Source organism: Diadema antillarum, unplaced genomic scaffold, assembly GCF_040938485.1.
Source record: "Diadema antillarum isolate AM-2024a unplaced genomic scaffold, OU_Dant_1.0 seq00000119_RagTag, whole genome shotgun sequence".
NCBI lineage: Eukaryota > Metazoa > Echinodermata > Echinoidea > Diadematoida > Diadematidae > Diadema > Diadema antillarum.
Window position 1 is genome coordinate 1,024,153 of NW_027271200.1, and position 17,049 is coordinate 1,041,201.

A 17,049-nucleotide genomic window follows, 5' to 3' on the forward strand; every position below is an offset into this window, starting at 1 on the left:
TTAGTTTGATATGCAAATGATTATACATTTGTAGGGCCTACAATACAGTCACAGAAATACCATTATTCACATATAATGTCAAAGGTAAGCCGATTAATGAAGTTCACTAAATTTGACCTGACAAAAAGTTTCTTGCACAAAAATTTCCACTTTTATGCAATATCATCCTTAATAGACAAACAATTTGTATTTGGGAGCATTATGTGAGTGAGAAGTTCCAATCTGGATCTGGATCTGTACACTGCCAGACCAGACGGTATAATCGATTAACAATTCTGCTGGTTTGATTTTTTTTTTTTTTTTTTTAATGAAGGCTGATATTGTCATCACTTTTACTCATAGGTTGCTGTCGAAAGCAGGAAGAATCACGAAAGATGTCCATTCTTCGCTGGAGACTTGGTGATACATCATTTGAGTGACATGGAGAATCTCTAGAATTCACCTTGGCTGCTGACAATCCACAGGCAATAATGTCATCGACATCAGTCTTCAGTCCTCTGGCTCATGGCTGTGGATCATGGGATGGTGATCTACAGCAACAGCTGGAAGACAAGAAGGTGAAAATGCTTCATTTGAACATTTTGAAAATGTACATCCACTTTACATCTGTATTGTACAAAAGTATGAATATTGACTAATATATGTGACCCGCTACAACATAAGGATTCTAAAGTCGCTGACAGCCGAGCCGAGAAAATCGAGTTTGAAGTCACATCATTAAAATTGGTCAAAGCAATCGGATTTCTGTTTTTTGCATAATTTTGTAGTCTAATGTTTTGTTCATCATCTGCCGAAGTTTCAAAGCTAAATGATCAAAGGAAAGGCAAGAAATCAGTGTTTTTCTGGGTCATGATTTTCCGACTTTCAATGTAAGAGAAATGTGTCCAAAGATTTGGATTTAGCGCCGCAGCTTGACTCCGCCCCTAGCAACGAGGGAGTGATCTTATTGGTCAGTGTGTGGCATCTTGATTACCGATTGGTCGTGCATGGACCGCTGGCGCTAAGCTTGAATGAACATGGCGGAGGTCGCTAGGAGTGTGCCTTCTACTGTCGGGCGGTGAAAACTGTCTTGCCTCCCCTTGACCATGAGAGTGTTGGAAGGACAACTTTGAAGGCGTTTTTCTCAAAACTCTGATTTCCTCAACCACTTGACATGCGCTCATAAAATCATCGATATCTCCGCAACCGAGTACTTTTATGGGTTGTGCTATGTATGAAATTAAAGCAAAAGAGTACGGGAATTATGTCATGTCATTTTCAGAAAATTGTCCTCCCCCAACTTTCGGATCCTTTTGTTGTAGCGGGTCACATATCTGTAATATACCATTATGTGTGACTGTCATCTTGCATAAAACTTACTTTCAATGTATGTCTTCCTGTGACCAGAACCTCAAAATGTATAGTCAAAACTAAGTAGTCTACCAAAGGAGGATTTAGACAACTACAAAAAAGCAAATACCATCTGGGACATTACTGTAAGGATTTTCTTGAAGTGCTCATTTTTAAAGTGCACCATCACATGGTTACCAACAAACCCCAGTCGCCCACTCAGGCAGTCAACCATAGGCCTACACATATATGCTTTTTCCAGATTCTTAGCAACACCCCTTTAAGGATGGATATTGGTTTCATTTTGACCCCCTATCTCAGGCTTTTGGAATGGAAGCCAGCAAAATTACCCCCCCCCCCCCCCCCCCCCCATCACAGGTAGGCTTATTTGGAAGGGAAGCTAAAAATGCAGCTTGACATGTACATGTACATGCAATTGATGTGGTGAAATGTCCTGCTAAAAGAAGGCCAGGTCAGCATGCTTTGCAGCAAAACATGCACAGTAAGTACATTCAGGAGAATCTGGGCAAACATCAAGAAGCTGCAATACCCATATTATTTTTTACTTTTTGAGGTGTATTTTGAGTGTATTAAAAATATGTCCCAACAGCAGTCATCCCCCCCCCCCCCCCCCCCCATAAACTGGTCAGAATTTGTGGGTGCAGTTAATGCAACAGTGAAGAACAGTAAATTGTTTAAATACAATTTTTTTTCCCCCACAAATCTTACAGACCAAGGTCCTCAGTAAGTCCCTGCCGGGAGAGTCCTTGGACCACTTGGAGAAGAGGGTCAACATCCCAATCCGAATCAAGAGTCAGCTTTCCCAGATAAGGACCATTCTCCGGGAGGCATCCAAGAACTACCCCCAGCAGTCCCAAGCCGTCGGTGAAAACTTTGCAGATCTCATCCGGCTGAAGACACAGACCACCGAGTACTCAAGGCCTCTCGGCTCCGTTCGCTTGCGACCCCGGACTGGTGTCATTCGCGCCAACAAGCAGCAGTCCCGACCCAGCCTCACTGGATCGCACAGACCTCTCAAGAGGGCAAAAAGCGCCCCCACCTCCCGCCGCTCCTCGCAAAGTCCAACTCTGCCTGCCAGAATTGATGCTTCCTTGCCAAAAACTCTAACGACCAGGAAGGGTGCCCTGATGCTGTTTGCAGCGCCCAAAGATGTCGCCTTTTCTGTCCCGGAACAAAGGTGCTACCGTGTCAATCCAAATGCCATCGATGTTGACGACTGGGTATCCGACCTTCAAACATTTCAGAAATTAACAAATAGTGTCCTTCATTATGGATCTGAGGTAAGCAATAGAAAGGTGTATGTGGTGCTCTCTGGACTTGTGTCTGTGTTCTGAAAACATGGAAAAGCAAACATTATCAATCACACTTGATTTTGCCAAAGAGCTGTGACTTGTTGTGATGATCAAACAAAACTCATATTGAATTGTTATGTGTCAGATTTCATATGAATATAGTGCATCAATTAAAATTATTTGTGTCTTCTCAGATTATTTTCCTGCTCAATGTACAATATGTGAAAAGTAGAATTAATGAATGCATGATGCACTGAACCATCTCTATATTTGAATGGACAAATTATTTGCTATGATCATAGCATATGCAATTAGGAAAATCATGAAGACAAGTTGCAATGTTCTGATAGAAGGAATCTTTTGTGGAAAAAAAAAATCTCTTTTCAGGCTGGCGATGGTCTAGAACAGAGAAATGCACCCTACGACACATCTTGCTTCAAGTTTTTACACAAGGAGGAAGGTGAACATGGAGTGGATTTCCGATTGCAGCCCGGAGGAGACTTTGTCTTTTACCTCAAAGACATGAAGACAAAAGCAGCGTAAGTTATGCATAGTGTTAATTTCATGCATAATCATTTTTTAGCCAACTCCAGAACTCCTCTGATAATGCTGTTAATATACAATAGTTGCGTGACTACATGTGCAGAAAATCTTTTTTCATCTGGTATGTGCGTGGTAGATACCATCTGCTGACTATTGATATTCACCTTGGGCAAACCATTAGGGGTCAGCATCGTTTTCTTGTGTGGGTATGTGGGGTGGACACTTCACCGGGTTAGCACCCTGCTCTGTGTGAGGAAGTAAAGTGGCATCTTTTATTTGCATGAGTGATTAACTTTCTCATGCACTGGTCCTCCGCCTGATGTCCAATCTGAGGGACAGAGTATTTATGCCTCTTACTAGCCAGAATGGCATAATTACACACAACATTGCCTAACTAGACTCATCAGGAGGAATTAAGGTCTAGAATTTCATCAAATTTGGGTCAAAGCCACCTTTTTGAGGGGGCTCAAAAGCACTCAAAGGGACATAAGTCAAACAAAATATTGTAGCCATGAATGGTTTAATTTTGAAAGGGGCATTCCGGCCAGTGGGAGGGTCATGGCGGCAAATTGCCAATGGCCAGTGGGTATTTTAAGCCCTGGGAATTGATCCAGAGTCATTTAATTGCATGGCAGATGTGCTACCGAATGGGCCCCATCACCACCCTTGTGCAGGAAAATGAGAGATTTATGTTTGAGATAGGTCTTCTATGCAACCTTCTCGAACACTCTCATTCTCTTAAATGCCTCTCTATCACAGGGTCAGAAATGTCATAACATCGATATCTCAAGCCAACACACCAGCCCCCGACATGGCGGAAGAGCTGAGCGATGTGCTGGAAAAGTTTGAAGAGGATGGAAGCCTCGAGCCAGACGGTGCTCTGGAGGAACAGATCGAGAGCGTACCTCCCAAGACGGAGTTTTTACGGCCGGCCATCTTGAAATCGGACGGGCAAGTGTACAGTGAGACCAGCAGCAATGCAGACATGAGATCGGTCAGCCACACCATCAACAGCACCACCACAGAGACCACCGTCAGATTTGCATCGGACAGCACTCAGCCACAGCAAATCCAGGCAGAGGCCAACTTGCTGTCACGTCCCGATACTGCGAGGTAACCAGCTGATGTCTTTTCTAGTGTCTTATTGTGTCTCCTCCCTGATGTGTACAATATGTAGAAATGAATACTGTATTGCCCAGTTGAATCTCGGAATGTAGCTTTACAGGTGAATGGTTTCATGGTATATGATATAGCATCGTGGTATGATTATTTTGGCTATGTTTCTTATGTTTAATCATGTACATGCTAAACAACTTGTGCTTTTCTTGTTTGATGCATTACATTGTTTAAAGTTCTCTAGAAATAGGCATCATAGTGATTGCTACAGATGGTCAAAGTAATCTTTTGAAAATTACAAAGCTGCTGCATTTTGACAATTACTACTGGGAATAGAAAATGTATCTGAATTTGATGTTGTGCATGAATTTCTTGCTGCTTCTTCCACCCACTTGTATTATGTATTTATTTATTTTGTACGTAGATCAAACAGATCCATAGGAAGCATCAGATCAGGCACACCTTTCTCGCTAAAAGACTTGACTGCATCTTTGAAGTCAGGAGGATACCTTGGGAGACCGGTTAGTGCACCTTACCCCCCCTACTCTCCGCAAGCAAGAACACCATCTCTTCCACCCGAGAATGAGGATTTTGGAGGGGAACAAGAGGAAGAAGGCGATGGCTATGAGGATGTCGAAGAAGAATGGGTAGTGGATGAAGAAGCGAGAGCTGCATCAGTGAAGTCAAGATCCCGTCAGTCGTCACACCACTCTTCCCGTCAGTCATCACACCACTCTTCCCGTCCTAAATCGAGCAGACCCACATCACGCAGATCGCAAATTAGCGCTGGAGGGCATCCTGAGGAGGATGAGCCCAGTCGAGCCCCGAGTTCGGGAAGCAGGAGGTCAAGGGCGGAGAGCTCCAGGAGCCGGAAGTCTTCCGCCGGGATGCGATCTCAGCAAGGCGAGGATGCAGGAGCCGCAGAGCTGGGAGGAGAAGATGATGATGACTGGCAGTCAGAGGATCTGGCTGAGCTCGGGGTGGAAGATCTCGAGCCAGACGTAGCCGAGGCGGATGCTCCGCATGAAGCAGGGATGGATGCAGTGGATGCAGTGGAAGGTGAAGAGGGCCCAATGCTACCCCATCGCAGCAATTCAAGGACATCCTCATTACCACCAAGAGTTTACACACCAAGAACACGGTCATCACGTCGATCGACTCCACCTCCGGAGGGAGATGAGTGGCCTGGTTTGGACGATAACGTCGGTGAAGTAAGGCCTGGATCGGGAAGAACTAGAACAGGCTCTGCAAAGTCAAGACAGGTTAGTTTCATGTGTGATTGGATCTACTTTTCTGGAATAGTGATATGTTCCTGAATAGCCATAGGATAAGGAGATGCTACCAGCATTGTCAATCGTGGTTTGCTCTGATTTATATGTTGCTGTTTCTCCCTCATCCACAGAGGTAGCTCCTTCAGAGCACTATCAATTTACATGACACACTTTAAACACTTACAAAAAGTATACCAGTGACTTCCATTATAATGAAGTCCTCGGGACCGGCAGTTTTCTTTTGTTATAATGAATTATCAAAATTTTGTTATAGCCGAACAAATGAAGTGCTTATGAAGATATATGGACAATAACTTTGGGGCCTAAATTTCCACCTCGCTGTTACTGAAATTTTGTTATAACTGCATTTGTTAAAACGGGAATGCATTATACTGACATTGTAGTTGTGTGTGACTGAGTAGAATTGTAAAGTAGAACTTTTCACAGTAAGTAGAGAGCAAGATGGGGGCAAAATATGGCTACACATTCCCCTTCCCCCCCCCCCCCCCCACACACTTCTACCATGTTTCTGGAGTTTTTGGGAGCATTTAATGCATGTCTGCATTGTATTGTAGTTTTGTGGGATTGTCAAGACATGCCTGTCCTTTATTGTAGCTGTAATATTGGCTTACCTAAGCTTTCATTTTCAATTTTGTTTCAACAGTCATCCCGCAGCAGGCCAGGAACGTCTGGTTCTGCTAGAACGGCTGCCTTGGAAGACGTTGAGGAAACTGTGCAAGAAGAGATGCAGGTTGACGGAGAAGAAAAGTGGGAATCTCCAGTGGAGCAAGGTATAAAGAATTCCCCTTGTTATTCACCATTTGGTTTCAACCATATGCTTGGCTTTAGAGAAAGAAAGATTTTCATGTCTGATAGAATATCAGGCAAGTTTGTGTTTACATTGCATTTGAAATTCCTCCAGTGTAATGTCATTTGGTAGAAACTAGTTTTGCAGTGTGTAGTTTTGCCATTTCGTTTTCTCAGTTTTGTAATTAATGAAAGTCATTTGTATTTCATTCAATTTGGTTGTGTTTTGCAAGAGAGAAACTGCATTGTATATTCTTTACTATGTTTCTGTTAATGCCTTGTTGTCTATCTTGCACAGGAGAGAGCAACAATGAGAACCTGCAGCTGTTTGGAGAAGGAGTAGGAATCCCAAAGGAGCAGGGTATGTTATGAGATATGTTGTGGAAACAGAAAAATGATGTCGACTTAAAGGACAAGTCCACCTTCATAGACATGTGGGTTGAGTGAATGCAGCAATATTAGTAGAACACATCAGTGAGAGTTCGAGCAAAATCGGACAGCCCGTTCAAAAGTTATGAATTTTTGAAGTTTCTGCGCAGTCACGGCTGGATGAAAAGACTACTATAGCTTGTGATGTCACATGAGTACAACGATATAAAGAAAGAATAAAGCAAATTCAATGTATTTCCATTTTTCTCGCATAACAAAAGAACACTCGACTTCTCTCTTTCAGAAGGCAGGGGGAATGATATTACCCTTAACATACGTCAGTAGCAAGTCGAAGAAATTTGCACTTTATTCAAAAAGTAAAGTTTTGTGAAATTCTCTTTTTATTTTCCTTATATAGTTGTACGCATGTGACATCATACACTGTAGTAGTCTTCTCATCCAGCAGTGACTGCGCAGATACTTAAAATATTCGTAACTTTTGAACGTATTGTCCAATTTTCCTCAAACTTTCACTGATGTGTTCTACTAATATTGCTGCATTCTCTCAATCCTTATGTATATGAAGGTGGACTTGTCCTTTAACTAGGGTAGATAGGATATTAGAATGCATTTTGAAACTGCTGTCTTTTTGTAGCATTAGTTTTTATCAGTTACTGACCTGAATATGAAAGTCTTTGTAAGTACATATTGAGTTTTTACTTTATCCTTTATTCTGTGATCAGTTCAAGATTGCCCTGTAAAGAGCTGAATCTGTTCGGGATGTTTGTGCTTGCATGTGCAGTGAGTTTGAAGAGGTAAATACTCTGCTTAAAGTAGGCACATTCAAATGATATTTTCTACTGATAACGGTAAAACACCCTAGTGCTTATAGTGATGATGTTTTTGTCATTACAGGAATTAATGGTAAAGGAGGTTGAATGAGGGTCTTTTTTTCCTATCTAGTAGGGATATATTTGATGCAGTTCGATTGCCATTGTTATCGATGATATCCCAATTCTATTCTAAGCCCAAAGAAATAGTGGAACAACATTATGTACTTTAGATATGCACATTACTGTATAATTCAAGTCTAAATATATTCTAAGATATTTAGTCTGCAGATGATTTTATTTATATTGTCAATGTCAATAAGTAAGGTTGTTGATTAGCAAGATACACAGCTTCAGTTCATATGATTTCTGCAGATTTAAAGATAGTATTCCATGACTATGTGCCATGTTGTCATTATGTTTCTAACAGAGATAACCTCCAAATCGTCATCGGAGCCATCACGCCCCTCCACCAGCCACAGTAAAGACCCTCTTCAGCAAGGTGAGCAGGAGCAGGATGGGGAAGAGGAACCCCCTCCTAAAGCCCCTACTCCGCAGTTGGCACCAGAACCTGCTCCCATCACCAAGCCTGCCTCACCCGTCGTCCATGTCCCCACCCCGCCCACTACCCTAGCCCCCACTGTTGTCACTTCCCATGCTCCAACACCTCCTCCTCCTAGGGTGCAGTCCGCTGCCAAGAAGAGTGCTGGTGACAAGCCGAAGAAGGCAGAGAAACTGGACCTAAGCAGCCTGCAGTCCATGGTTGCCAAGAAAAATGAATCTTCTATTCCAAAGGTATCCATTTCACACCATACATGTATGCTGCTTTACTTGCACTGAACTCTTCATTAGTATCTCAATCAATATATGTATAAAGTGAAGGGGTGGAGTAATTAGAGACTTTATTGTATTATTTTTTTTAGGCAAGGCATTGTTTTAGGCCAAACACAGGACATCCACATTTTGGACCTTGTACAACAATGACAGCCTTGTGCTCTTAGCTATTGACTTACACTATACAGTGTATGTGACCGTGCATCATAAAACAAACAAAAAGTCGCACCCCTTGATTTTACGTGAGGACTCAGGAAAGGTGAAATGGGTCAACCAAGTCAGAAATAAGTTTTCCATATTTTCTGAAAGAGCTATTCTTCTTCTACAATATTCTTGAGTTCAGGATCATAAATTGAATGGGAAAGTGGGTTTTCAGCAGTTTTTCTACCACCCCTTTTTTGGTAGAGAAGTGCGATCAGGTTTTTCTTAGAGGCTACTTTTCATTTCTTGAAAATCCTCTGCATACTCTTTACTTTCAACTCTAATAACGTTTGAAAGGATGATGCTACTGCTTTGAAAGTTGGCATTAATCATGGACAGAATGTGTTAATAGAACATGCTCAATTTCAATTTAATCCCAAAATCCCTTCGTTGTTGTTGCTCCAGTGGTTTACATCGTGTTTTTTGTTCCATCATAGCACAGGTAGCACGGCTTAGTAAAGATTAAGCGCTTGAATAGACCCTGTACTTCAGAGCCTCTTTTCTCAGTTCCAACTTTTCCAGAGTATAGGCTTTCTTTCCAATATTTTTATAGGTTAGGAGAATCCATTTAAATTGATTTATACATCATTTTAAAGCTTAGAGTCTGCTCTTTCAGAATCTGTCCTTAACTAAAAATCCATGTCTGCGACTTTTTGTTTGTTTTGTGGTGCAGGGTCACATATATTGTTTTAGTAGTCGAGAATGCAGTGCCCACTACAAACAAACAAATTAGTTTCCCTTCCCCATCTTTTGTTACATCTGAGTGAAGTAAGTTCATTTAGGATGAGAATAATATCCTGCCAAACTCTCAGAACTAGGCCCCTGTCACTACTGGGAAATAATTGTTTTTGAATTTGATGTAGATTTACGATGTGTAGCTCAATAGATGTTGGATGTCCAGACATTCTGCCATGTTGGCTTGCTTGTTCGTTTGTTTGCTTTCTGCAGTCGTAGTTGTGTTGTTGTATATGAAAATGGTGGAAGTTGTATTATCAGGTTGTTCATTACTATGAAGTGCTGCCTGTGCATTGTTCAATTTCCACAGCCGGAGAAAACCAAGCCCAGTCCCAAGCCGTCACCCCAGACACCCAGGAAGGCAAGGAAGGGCAAGAAAGGGGGCGGATCCAGCCCTGTTCACAAGAAGGGAGGAGTGGAGTTCATCGATTCTGGGGGAGCAAGTGCGTATGAAGAGCCGTCCCAGGATGAGATCAATAAGATGATACAGGAGGAGGTGAGAAAGACTGGGGGATTTTTCAAAGTGAAATTTCACATCAAGTTCAAGTTGATTATGATAGCTTTATAGTAGAATCACACAAATGAGATTGTTGAAGTTTTACCAAATTATGCATGTATGGTAAAATGAAGAAATTTGAAGTTTTCACATGTTTTTATACTAATGTTGGTTGTGATCTCATATATAAATCACATGAGGTGATAGTATTACTGCTTCTCAAGTCTCCCATTGACCTAAAATGTACATGCAAATACTGTGAAACCAGAAATTTTTGCATGCATTGTTATTTCGCGAGAGCCAAGATTCACAAAATAGAAATGCATGTCAAAGTTCTTGTCTATGCTATATGCATTTAATGCCAGTAACAACGTGCCCCTAAGTTAAAAAAAAAAAACCGGTGTGTCTAGTCTTGCTGTAGGACGTAAGTTTTGTGCAAATTACACATAGCTTGCAACATTCTCTATTTCTGCCATGTCTTCTATTGTAGCTTGCTCAACAGTTGGCTGAAGCAAACATCAATGTAGAAGAGGAAAAGAGGGAAGAACAAGAAGAAGATAAAGGTTAGTTTTCTCACATGGATTTCAGTGACACCAAGGTTGTTCCATTTCTTTCAACTACATCTGCAAGTGCGGGCCTATGATAGCTCTCAAATGATAAACCAGATGTTATATTTTCATGTTGTTGAAATGTGAAGTGAGCCATGAAAAACAATGCTTCGTTCACTTTTAGGAGTTTCGCATTTTAAAACATGCAAAAACTTTGAAATGTCAACAGATGGTAACTTACACACCAAACTTTCAACACTTTGAAGCAAATCTAAAATTACAATTTTTCAATAAAATACCTCTGTACAGTTTTTTTTTTCCCTCCATACATTTCTTTGACTCTGTCAGAGTGACATGCAGATGATGGCTCACATTCTTGTTTTAGAATGAATGTTAAGCAAAATTTTTGTAAACCAAAATACATCTTGTCAGAGGAATAGGTAGTGCTCAACTGATTTATAAATTATGTATTTTGGTCCAAAGTCGAAAGAGTTTCCATTCTCAGGTAATGCACAGATCTACCCGTTTGTTACCTGTATCCATCTTCCATGGCCCAAATTTAATAAGAGTCTAAATTCTGTGACCTCTAGGTGACCCCAATGACACAGACCGCGCCTCTGTTGCTACAGACGATGAGGCAATTGAGAAGGAGCTGAAGACCCAGACTCCAAAGGGGACCAAGAAAACCAAGAAGCAGCAGGCCAAAGAGAGGGCTGCCCTCAAGGAGGCTCGCCGATTAGAGAAGCAGGTATGGTCACGTTTGCATAGCAACAATGTTATTATCATCATCATCATCATTTACTGTTTCCTTAGGCTATTTGTAATAAATTCACTGACTTCCTTTTCTATGTAATTATTATCATGCATATCCTTTTCTACTTCTTGTTCCTTCTTTCCTTGCTGTTCACTTTACATATTTTTGTCAACTCTCTATTCTGAGAGTCTTTATTATTGTATAATTCTTATGGTGTTGTTTTTATCTCTTCCATTCTTACTACTTTTAGCACCTTCAGTTCTAAGAGCCATTTTACTTTAGCTCCTGGAGCCATTTTGTTTGTTTGTTTACCCCTTTATTCGTAGAGTTAAATTGTAAGCTCTTCAATTCCCAAATCTGTTCTATTATCCCCTCTATCTGTCCTTCTTTTTTCTTTTATTCTCAATTGTAAAAGTCGTTTTAAGAGTCCCTGATTTTTAGAGCCCCTTTGGTAACTATTCAGTACTCACAGCCTCAAGGATTACCCTTTCATAATCTGCCTGTAAAGGTCTTAAGACTTGTGACCTTAGAGTTTAAGAGCCTTTTGTTTCCTATTCAATTCTCTAAGGTTTGTTTGTTGTTTTTTATAGGCCCTTTTGTTCATTGACTCTTTTTTGTTAGTTTTGTTAGCCCTATTATTCTGAAAGCCTTTTCCCCATAAACCCTTCAAGTATGCAGAATCTTTATGCAAATCAATTTTGTTGTCAGCACATTCTTTAGAAGTTTAATAATTTGTTACTTTCATGGTTGCATGGACTGCAGAGAATTAGTCAGGAAATCCCAGATTTGATCAAAATGGAGAAAAAAAAAGACATTATTTTATGCAGAGAGTTTCATAAGCAAAATGAAAAATTCAAGAGATGTGACATCACTATGAGAGCAAAGAGTATTTCACTGCATTACCACACTGTCTTAAAAGTGAAGAATGTCAAGCTAGTGGAATAAAGTTTGCCTTGTTGCATTGTAATAGTGTGCTTTAATATCCAAACATGTTCTGTATTTAAATTTGTTTACAAAACAGAGGAGGGAAGAAGAAAAGAAGGCCCTGCTAGAAAAGAGGAAGGCTGCTGAGGAGGAGAAAAGAAGACAGGCATATGAAGAGGAGCGCAAAAAGATGGTAAGTTTAGAAATCAGCTGTAAGGTCATTTTTGAAATTCCAACAAGAGGATGTTCATTGCAGCTATGAATGACAGCTTGTAAAAATTATGATATTTCATATACATTCCCAATCCCCCCCCCCAAAAAAAAAATCAAAATCAAGTTTGGAAACTTACATGTGAAAGTTATCCAGTTAAAACATCACATGCATTGACTATAAAGCATTTAAATTCAATAGGAGCCAATCAAATATTACAATTGCACTCTTTCCTTGGCCTACATGTTGGTAAAATATTGCTAAACTCTTAGCCATTTTGAATGGAATCTATTGGGATTCCATGACTGACAAATTAGCTGGAAAAAAGAAACCCAGCTTAAAGTGAAAAGGACACTTATTGTAGCGTGTATTCTGAGTTCTCAACTTGTGCTGAAAACCAGCTGACAAAATATGTATCATTGTGATCGTTTCCCAGGAAATTGAGGAGCAGCTGAAAGAGGCCGAGTACCAGGCCAGGCTGGCAGAAGAAGCGGAGGAAGAAGCGAGGCTGATGCTGCAGGAGTCAAGGAGAGCTGCCAGGGAGGAGAGGGAGAAGAAGAGGAAGGAGGAAATGGAGAAGAAGAAAGAAGAACGAGAGAGGCAGCGTGAAGAACGGAGAAAAATGGTCAGTGCATTCATTCTCAGTAGTAATATTTTGCCGATGAAAAAAGGTGTATACATGTATCATTCAACACCAGCAATTCATTTGCAAGAAGAGCAGAAGTTGTCAGCGGTTGGTCTCTTATGAATAAAGTGATGCTTTTTGGGGGGATGTTTGTGTTCAAAAGTCTGTCCTGATTACATTTAATCATCAAATTCCTATCTTGCTCTGTTACCAAATAGTTGGTCCAATCTATGTATGTGTTGCTGTTTTTTGGTTTGTTTGATCAATCATTGATGGAAATCTGTACTGACCTGGCATTGAATGCAGCTGATGCGTAAGACTTTATTCTCTCTCACCTTCTTCACCACAAATACAGGAGGAAGCAGCCAGACAGCGGGAGAGGGAGATGGCGGAACGTCTGGCAGACGCTGCAGAGAGGAGGAGGCTCAGGGAGGAGGCCGAATGGGAGGCCGAGGAGCGAGAGCGGGAGGAACGGGAGAGGCGGGAGCGAGAGGAGGATGAGGAGAGACGGAAGATGGAGGAGGAGGAGGAGAGGATCCGGGAGCTTGAGAGGGAGGTGAGTTTAGAATTGAACCCATGCTCCTCTCCTAAGGGATCGTCTTAACTCATTGAGGACGAGTCCAGAGTATACTTAGGCAAATATCCATGGGAAATGCATGTTGCAGCAAAATCAGCCCGCCCTCAATGGGTTAAGGTGGAAGCATGGTGGATGTTTGATATCAGCAATCTTGCTTCATCATGTTCTATATTAGCAGTGGCCCAGTGGCCTAGCCACTGAAAAATGATGTCGGTCCACCAAATTTCCAAAAAGACTATCTTTTGGTGGCCCGACGAGACACTTATGATAGTGAATGGAATGTTATGTTTCCTTTTATTTCGAGCCACTATGTTTCTTTTTCGTGGCCACCACCATTTCAAATTTAAAGATTTTAGTAGTCCAAATAGGCCACCATAGAAAAAGGCTAGCGTCTAGCCCTGCCTTTAGCATATACTATATCTCATTTCATCATGTGTTCTCATTTATTAGCGGTTGGCTTTATCACCCAATGGAGTATGCAATAGCTGGTTTGTGAACGTGTGCTTGTGCAAGGAGGGGGAGAGATGGTGAGATCATTTCATTATGTCAAAAATGTTCTTGCACACTTCTTGTAAAATGCTGCATGATTTATTTATCCATTTTTTAAGGTGATTGGTACGCAGGCATAAATCAAGAAGGCACTAGGGGATCAGTATCAAAGATATTGGTGCAAAAAACAGAAGCTTGTGTCATCTTCTCTGCACAACGCTATCACTTCATTGCGTGATGATTGACAATTAAGAAATGATGAGGAAATGCAGCTGGAATGGCTGGAGAGCTAGATCCGCCATCTACGTATCTTCGGGCCTGTGTGTGTACACCTGTCGTCTTGACTTTCTTTCTTTTCTTTCCATTTTTTCAGGCTGAGCAGGAAGCGCTGGAGAGACTAGCCAGAGAAAGACGAGAGGCAGAGGCGAAGATGAGGGAGGCCCGGGAGGACGCCGAGAGGCAGAAAGCAGAGGAAGAGAGGAAAATGTAAGATGATACAAGGGAGCACTCTCTCTTAACCCGTTGAAGACAAGTCCTGAGTATACTCGGGCAGGTGTCTATGGGAAATGGGTGTGATTGCAAAATCAGCCTGTCCTCAACGGGTTAACATGGAGATGGTTTGCTGGTCAATGTTGCTCTTCACTCACTATGAGTTGACAAAATCCAGCAGGAGCGAAGTTGTCATCTTTATAATTCCGTCTTGTTTAAGGTGTGCATCATTTGTAGTTGAATGTTGCACATTGTGTGCAGGCAATTGCTCAACTTGTTTAAATATGAAAAATGTTACAAGATGATAGGTTCAAAGTTCATAGTGTGAGATTCTTTCAAAGATAACAAGACTTATCTCCAGCCTGTATTCAACTTCGATAGAGAATGTTGTATTCATATATGCGATGTAATTTGGTTGATTTCCTGAACATGCTTCCTTTCCATTTTCGTTATGTGTAACAATACTCTTCAATGATTAAGGTATAAGTTACCAGGGTTCTTATAGGATATTATAGTTGTTTGAGGTGGAGTACTCATTGTGGAATCCAAAAGAGAAAACATTCAAATCTCTGTCTTGATTTTCAGGAGAGAAGAACTGAAGAGATTGGCGGAAGAGGAGGAAAAGCGGCGTCAGAAGGAGCTGGAGGAGCAGAAGAGACGAGAAGAAGAACTTGAGAAGATTAGGATGGTAAGGAAGTGAGGGATATACAGGATTTGGGATTAGGTCAGGGAAAGCATAGAAGTAATTTTCTATGTTTCCTGTCACTGAACCCTTTCTGCACCAATGAGTCAAATGTGCAAAAATTCACACAAATACCTATGGACAATGAATTAATATGGCATGTAGGGAGTTAGACATGGCCTAATGTTCTATTTATTTCCGTCAATGTTCATTCATATACATTTCAACTTCGTAGATTCATTATGCTCACTACCCTTCCATATGCACCACTTCAAGGCCTCAGAAGCATCTATGTGTCGATAATTCCTCTAAAGAGCATTTTCTTTCTGTTACAGATCTGTTGGAAATTATAATGTTGTATTTCAGAATTTACTAGTTTGTACTTCGTGTGGAATCAAAACTGCAATAAGAATCAGAAATAAATATGGTTATCATGTTTCTTGTGGGACTGTATGTTTTTATCGATTGCAATCTTCTTTGATATTTGCAGATCCAACGCATGGAGGAAGAGGCACGCGACCGCGTGCGACGCAAGCTGGAGAGTCGTCGTCTGTGGGCCTTTCGTCGCCGTGAGCGCAACAACGAGCACCGCGGCCATCTCAATGGACTGCGCAACACCCAGGGCATGACACGCCCATGGGTCTTCTCCTACTACGTCCATTGGCCGCGGGACACGTACGAAAAGCGGTTGCCATCCAAAGACAAGAAGAAACGTGGGTTCAGACCTCGCCCCAAGCCCAAGCCACCAGCAGATGGTGCACCCACTCAACCTCCTGCCATTGGTCTTCCCAAGCCCTGAGAGGTGTTCCTGCTGTAGCTGGGTGCAGAAGTTATATCAAGTTGTGTTGTTATTCATAACTTTGCAGAATAGAAATCAATTGATAGCACAGTACTGCAAGTTGTGTTGATGTATGAGCACATTTTCACACTGAGTTATTTTGCAATAGGAGGCAGTTGTTTTCTTCATGCCTTTCGAATCTTGTGTGTTCAGTCTGCTGAGGTAAGACAAGGAAATATAATTATCAAACTTAGATTCGTGTGCAAGTCTTTCCAGTTGCAATATGCATCGTGTATTTAGCTTCCTTCATCGTATCTCATATTGTCACATTCATGAGACACTTTTATTCAGTCAAGAACAAAAAACATTTATTATTCCAACTTACACTCGCTGTATCATTGTCATTTCCTGCCAAAAACAAATGGCAAAGAATGAACCAAAAACGTCTATATATGAAGTGCCATTATTCAGTGTATTGATTCTGTACCCATCTTCCCCTCCCCCACCTTAATCTTGACCCTTTGTACACAGTGAATCACATTATTGAGATGATGAGTGCATTGATACCATGTATGGCCTTTATACTTGAACAGTCTACCTTGAGATTCTATTTGCCTTTATCTATTTATGTATGTATGTCCATCATATTCAGTGTAAAAATTGTCATGCATATTTTGCAGTAAATGATCACTCTCTGCTAATTGCATTTGCTATACAGTGCACTCCTGTTACAACGAACACGGTTATAACGAAATTTTGTTATAACAAAGTAAAACTTGTGGTCCCAAAATTATTGCCATTAAAGTCTATGGTACAAAATTCGCTTATAACGAACACGGTTATAGCGAAATTTTCATTATAACGAAGTCTTTTCCGAGCACCACTGACAAAGAAAAGCAAAAGAAATGTGCCTCGTTACAACGAAATGCTAATCGCTTTCAAATATACGTAGCAGAACAAGGCATTTACAGCGTCTCTGCATGGGCGAACGCGTTACATCACCGTGTGTTCGCTTGGTGTGTCACGCACAGTTTCCGAGGGGAACTTGCGTTATTGTAATACAATAATCTGAAATTGATTAACTATTTGTTTGATTGTTCACATAGCTTTCCAGTGTATGACGAGTAT

At 41.1% G+C, this 17,049-nt stretch overlaps 1 protein-coding gene across 1 annotated transcript; it reads left to right on the top strand.

Annotated features, from left to right (window-relative positions):
- Positions 1-469: 469 nt before the first annotated feature.
- Positions 470-15,942, top strand: LOC139727127 (uncharacterized). The gene is made up of 18 exons (XM_071638108.1): positions 470-557; positions 2,061-2,630; positions 3,030-3,181; positions 3,945-4,298; positions 4,726-5,563; positions 6,237-6,363; positions 6,678-6,740; positions 8,009-8,059; positions 8,123-8,373; positions 9,659-9,844; positions 10,335-10,407; positions 10,983-11,140; positions 12,168-12,263; positions 12,718-12,906; positions 13,262-13,462; positions 14,346-14,458; positions 15,047-15,149; positions 15,634-15,942. Exons 1-18 carry the CDS (start codon positions 471-473, stop codon positions 15,940-15,942), a joined length of 3,921 nt encoding a protein of 1,306 aa, XP_071494209.1. The 5' UTR covers position 470.
- The last annotated feature ends 1,107 nt before the right edge of the window (positions 15,943-17,049 follow it).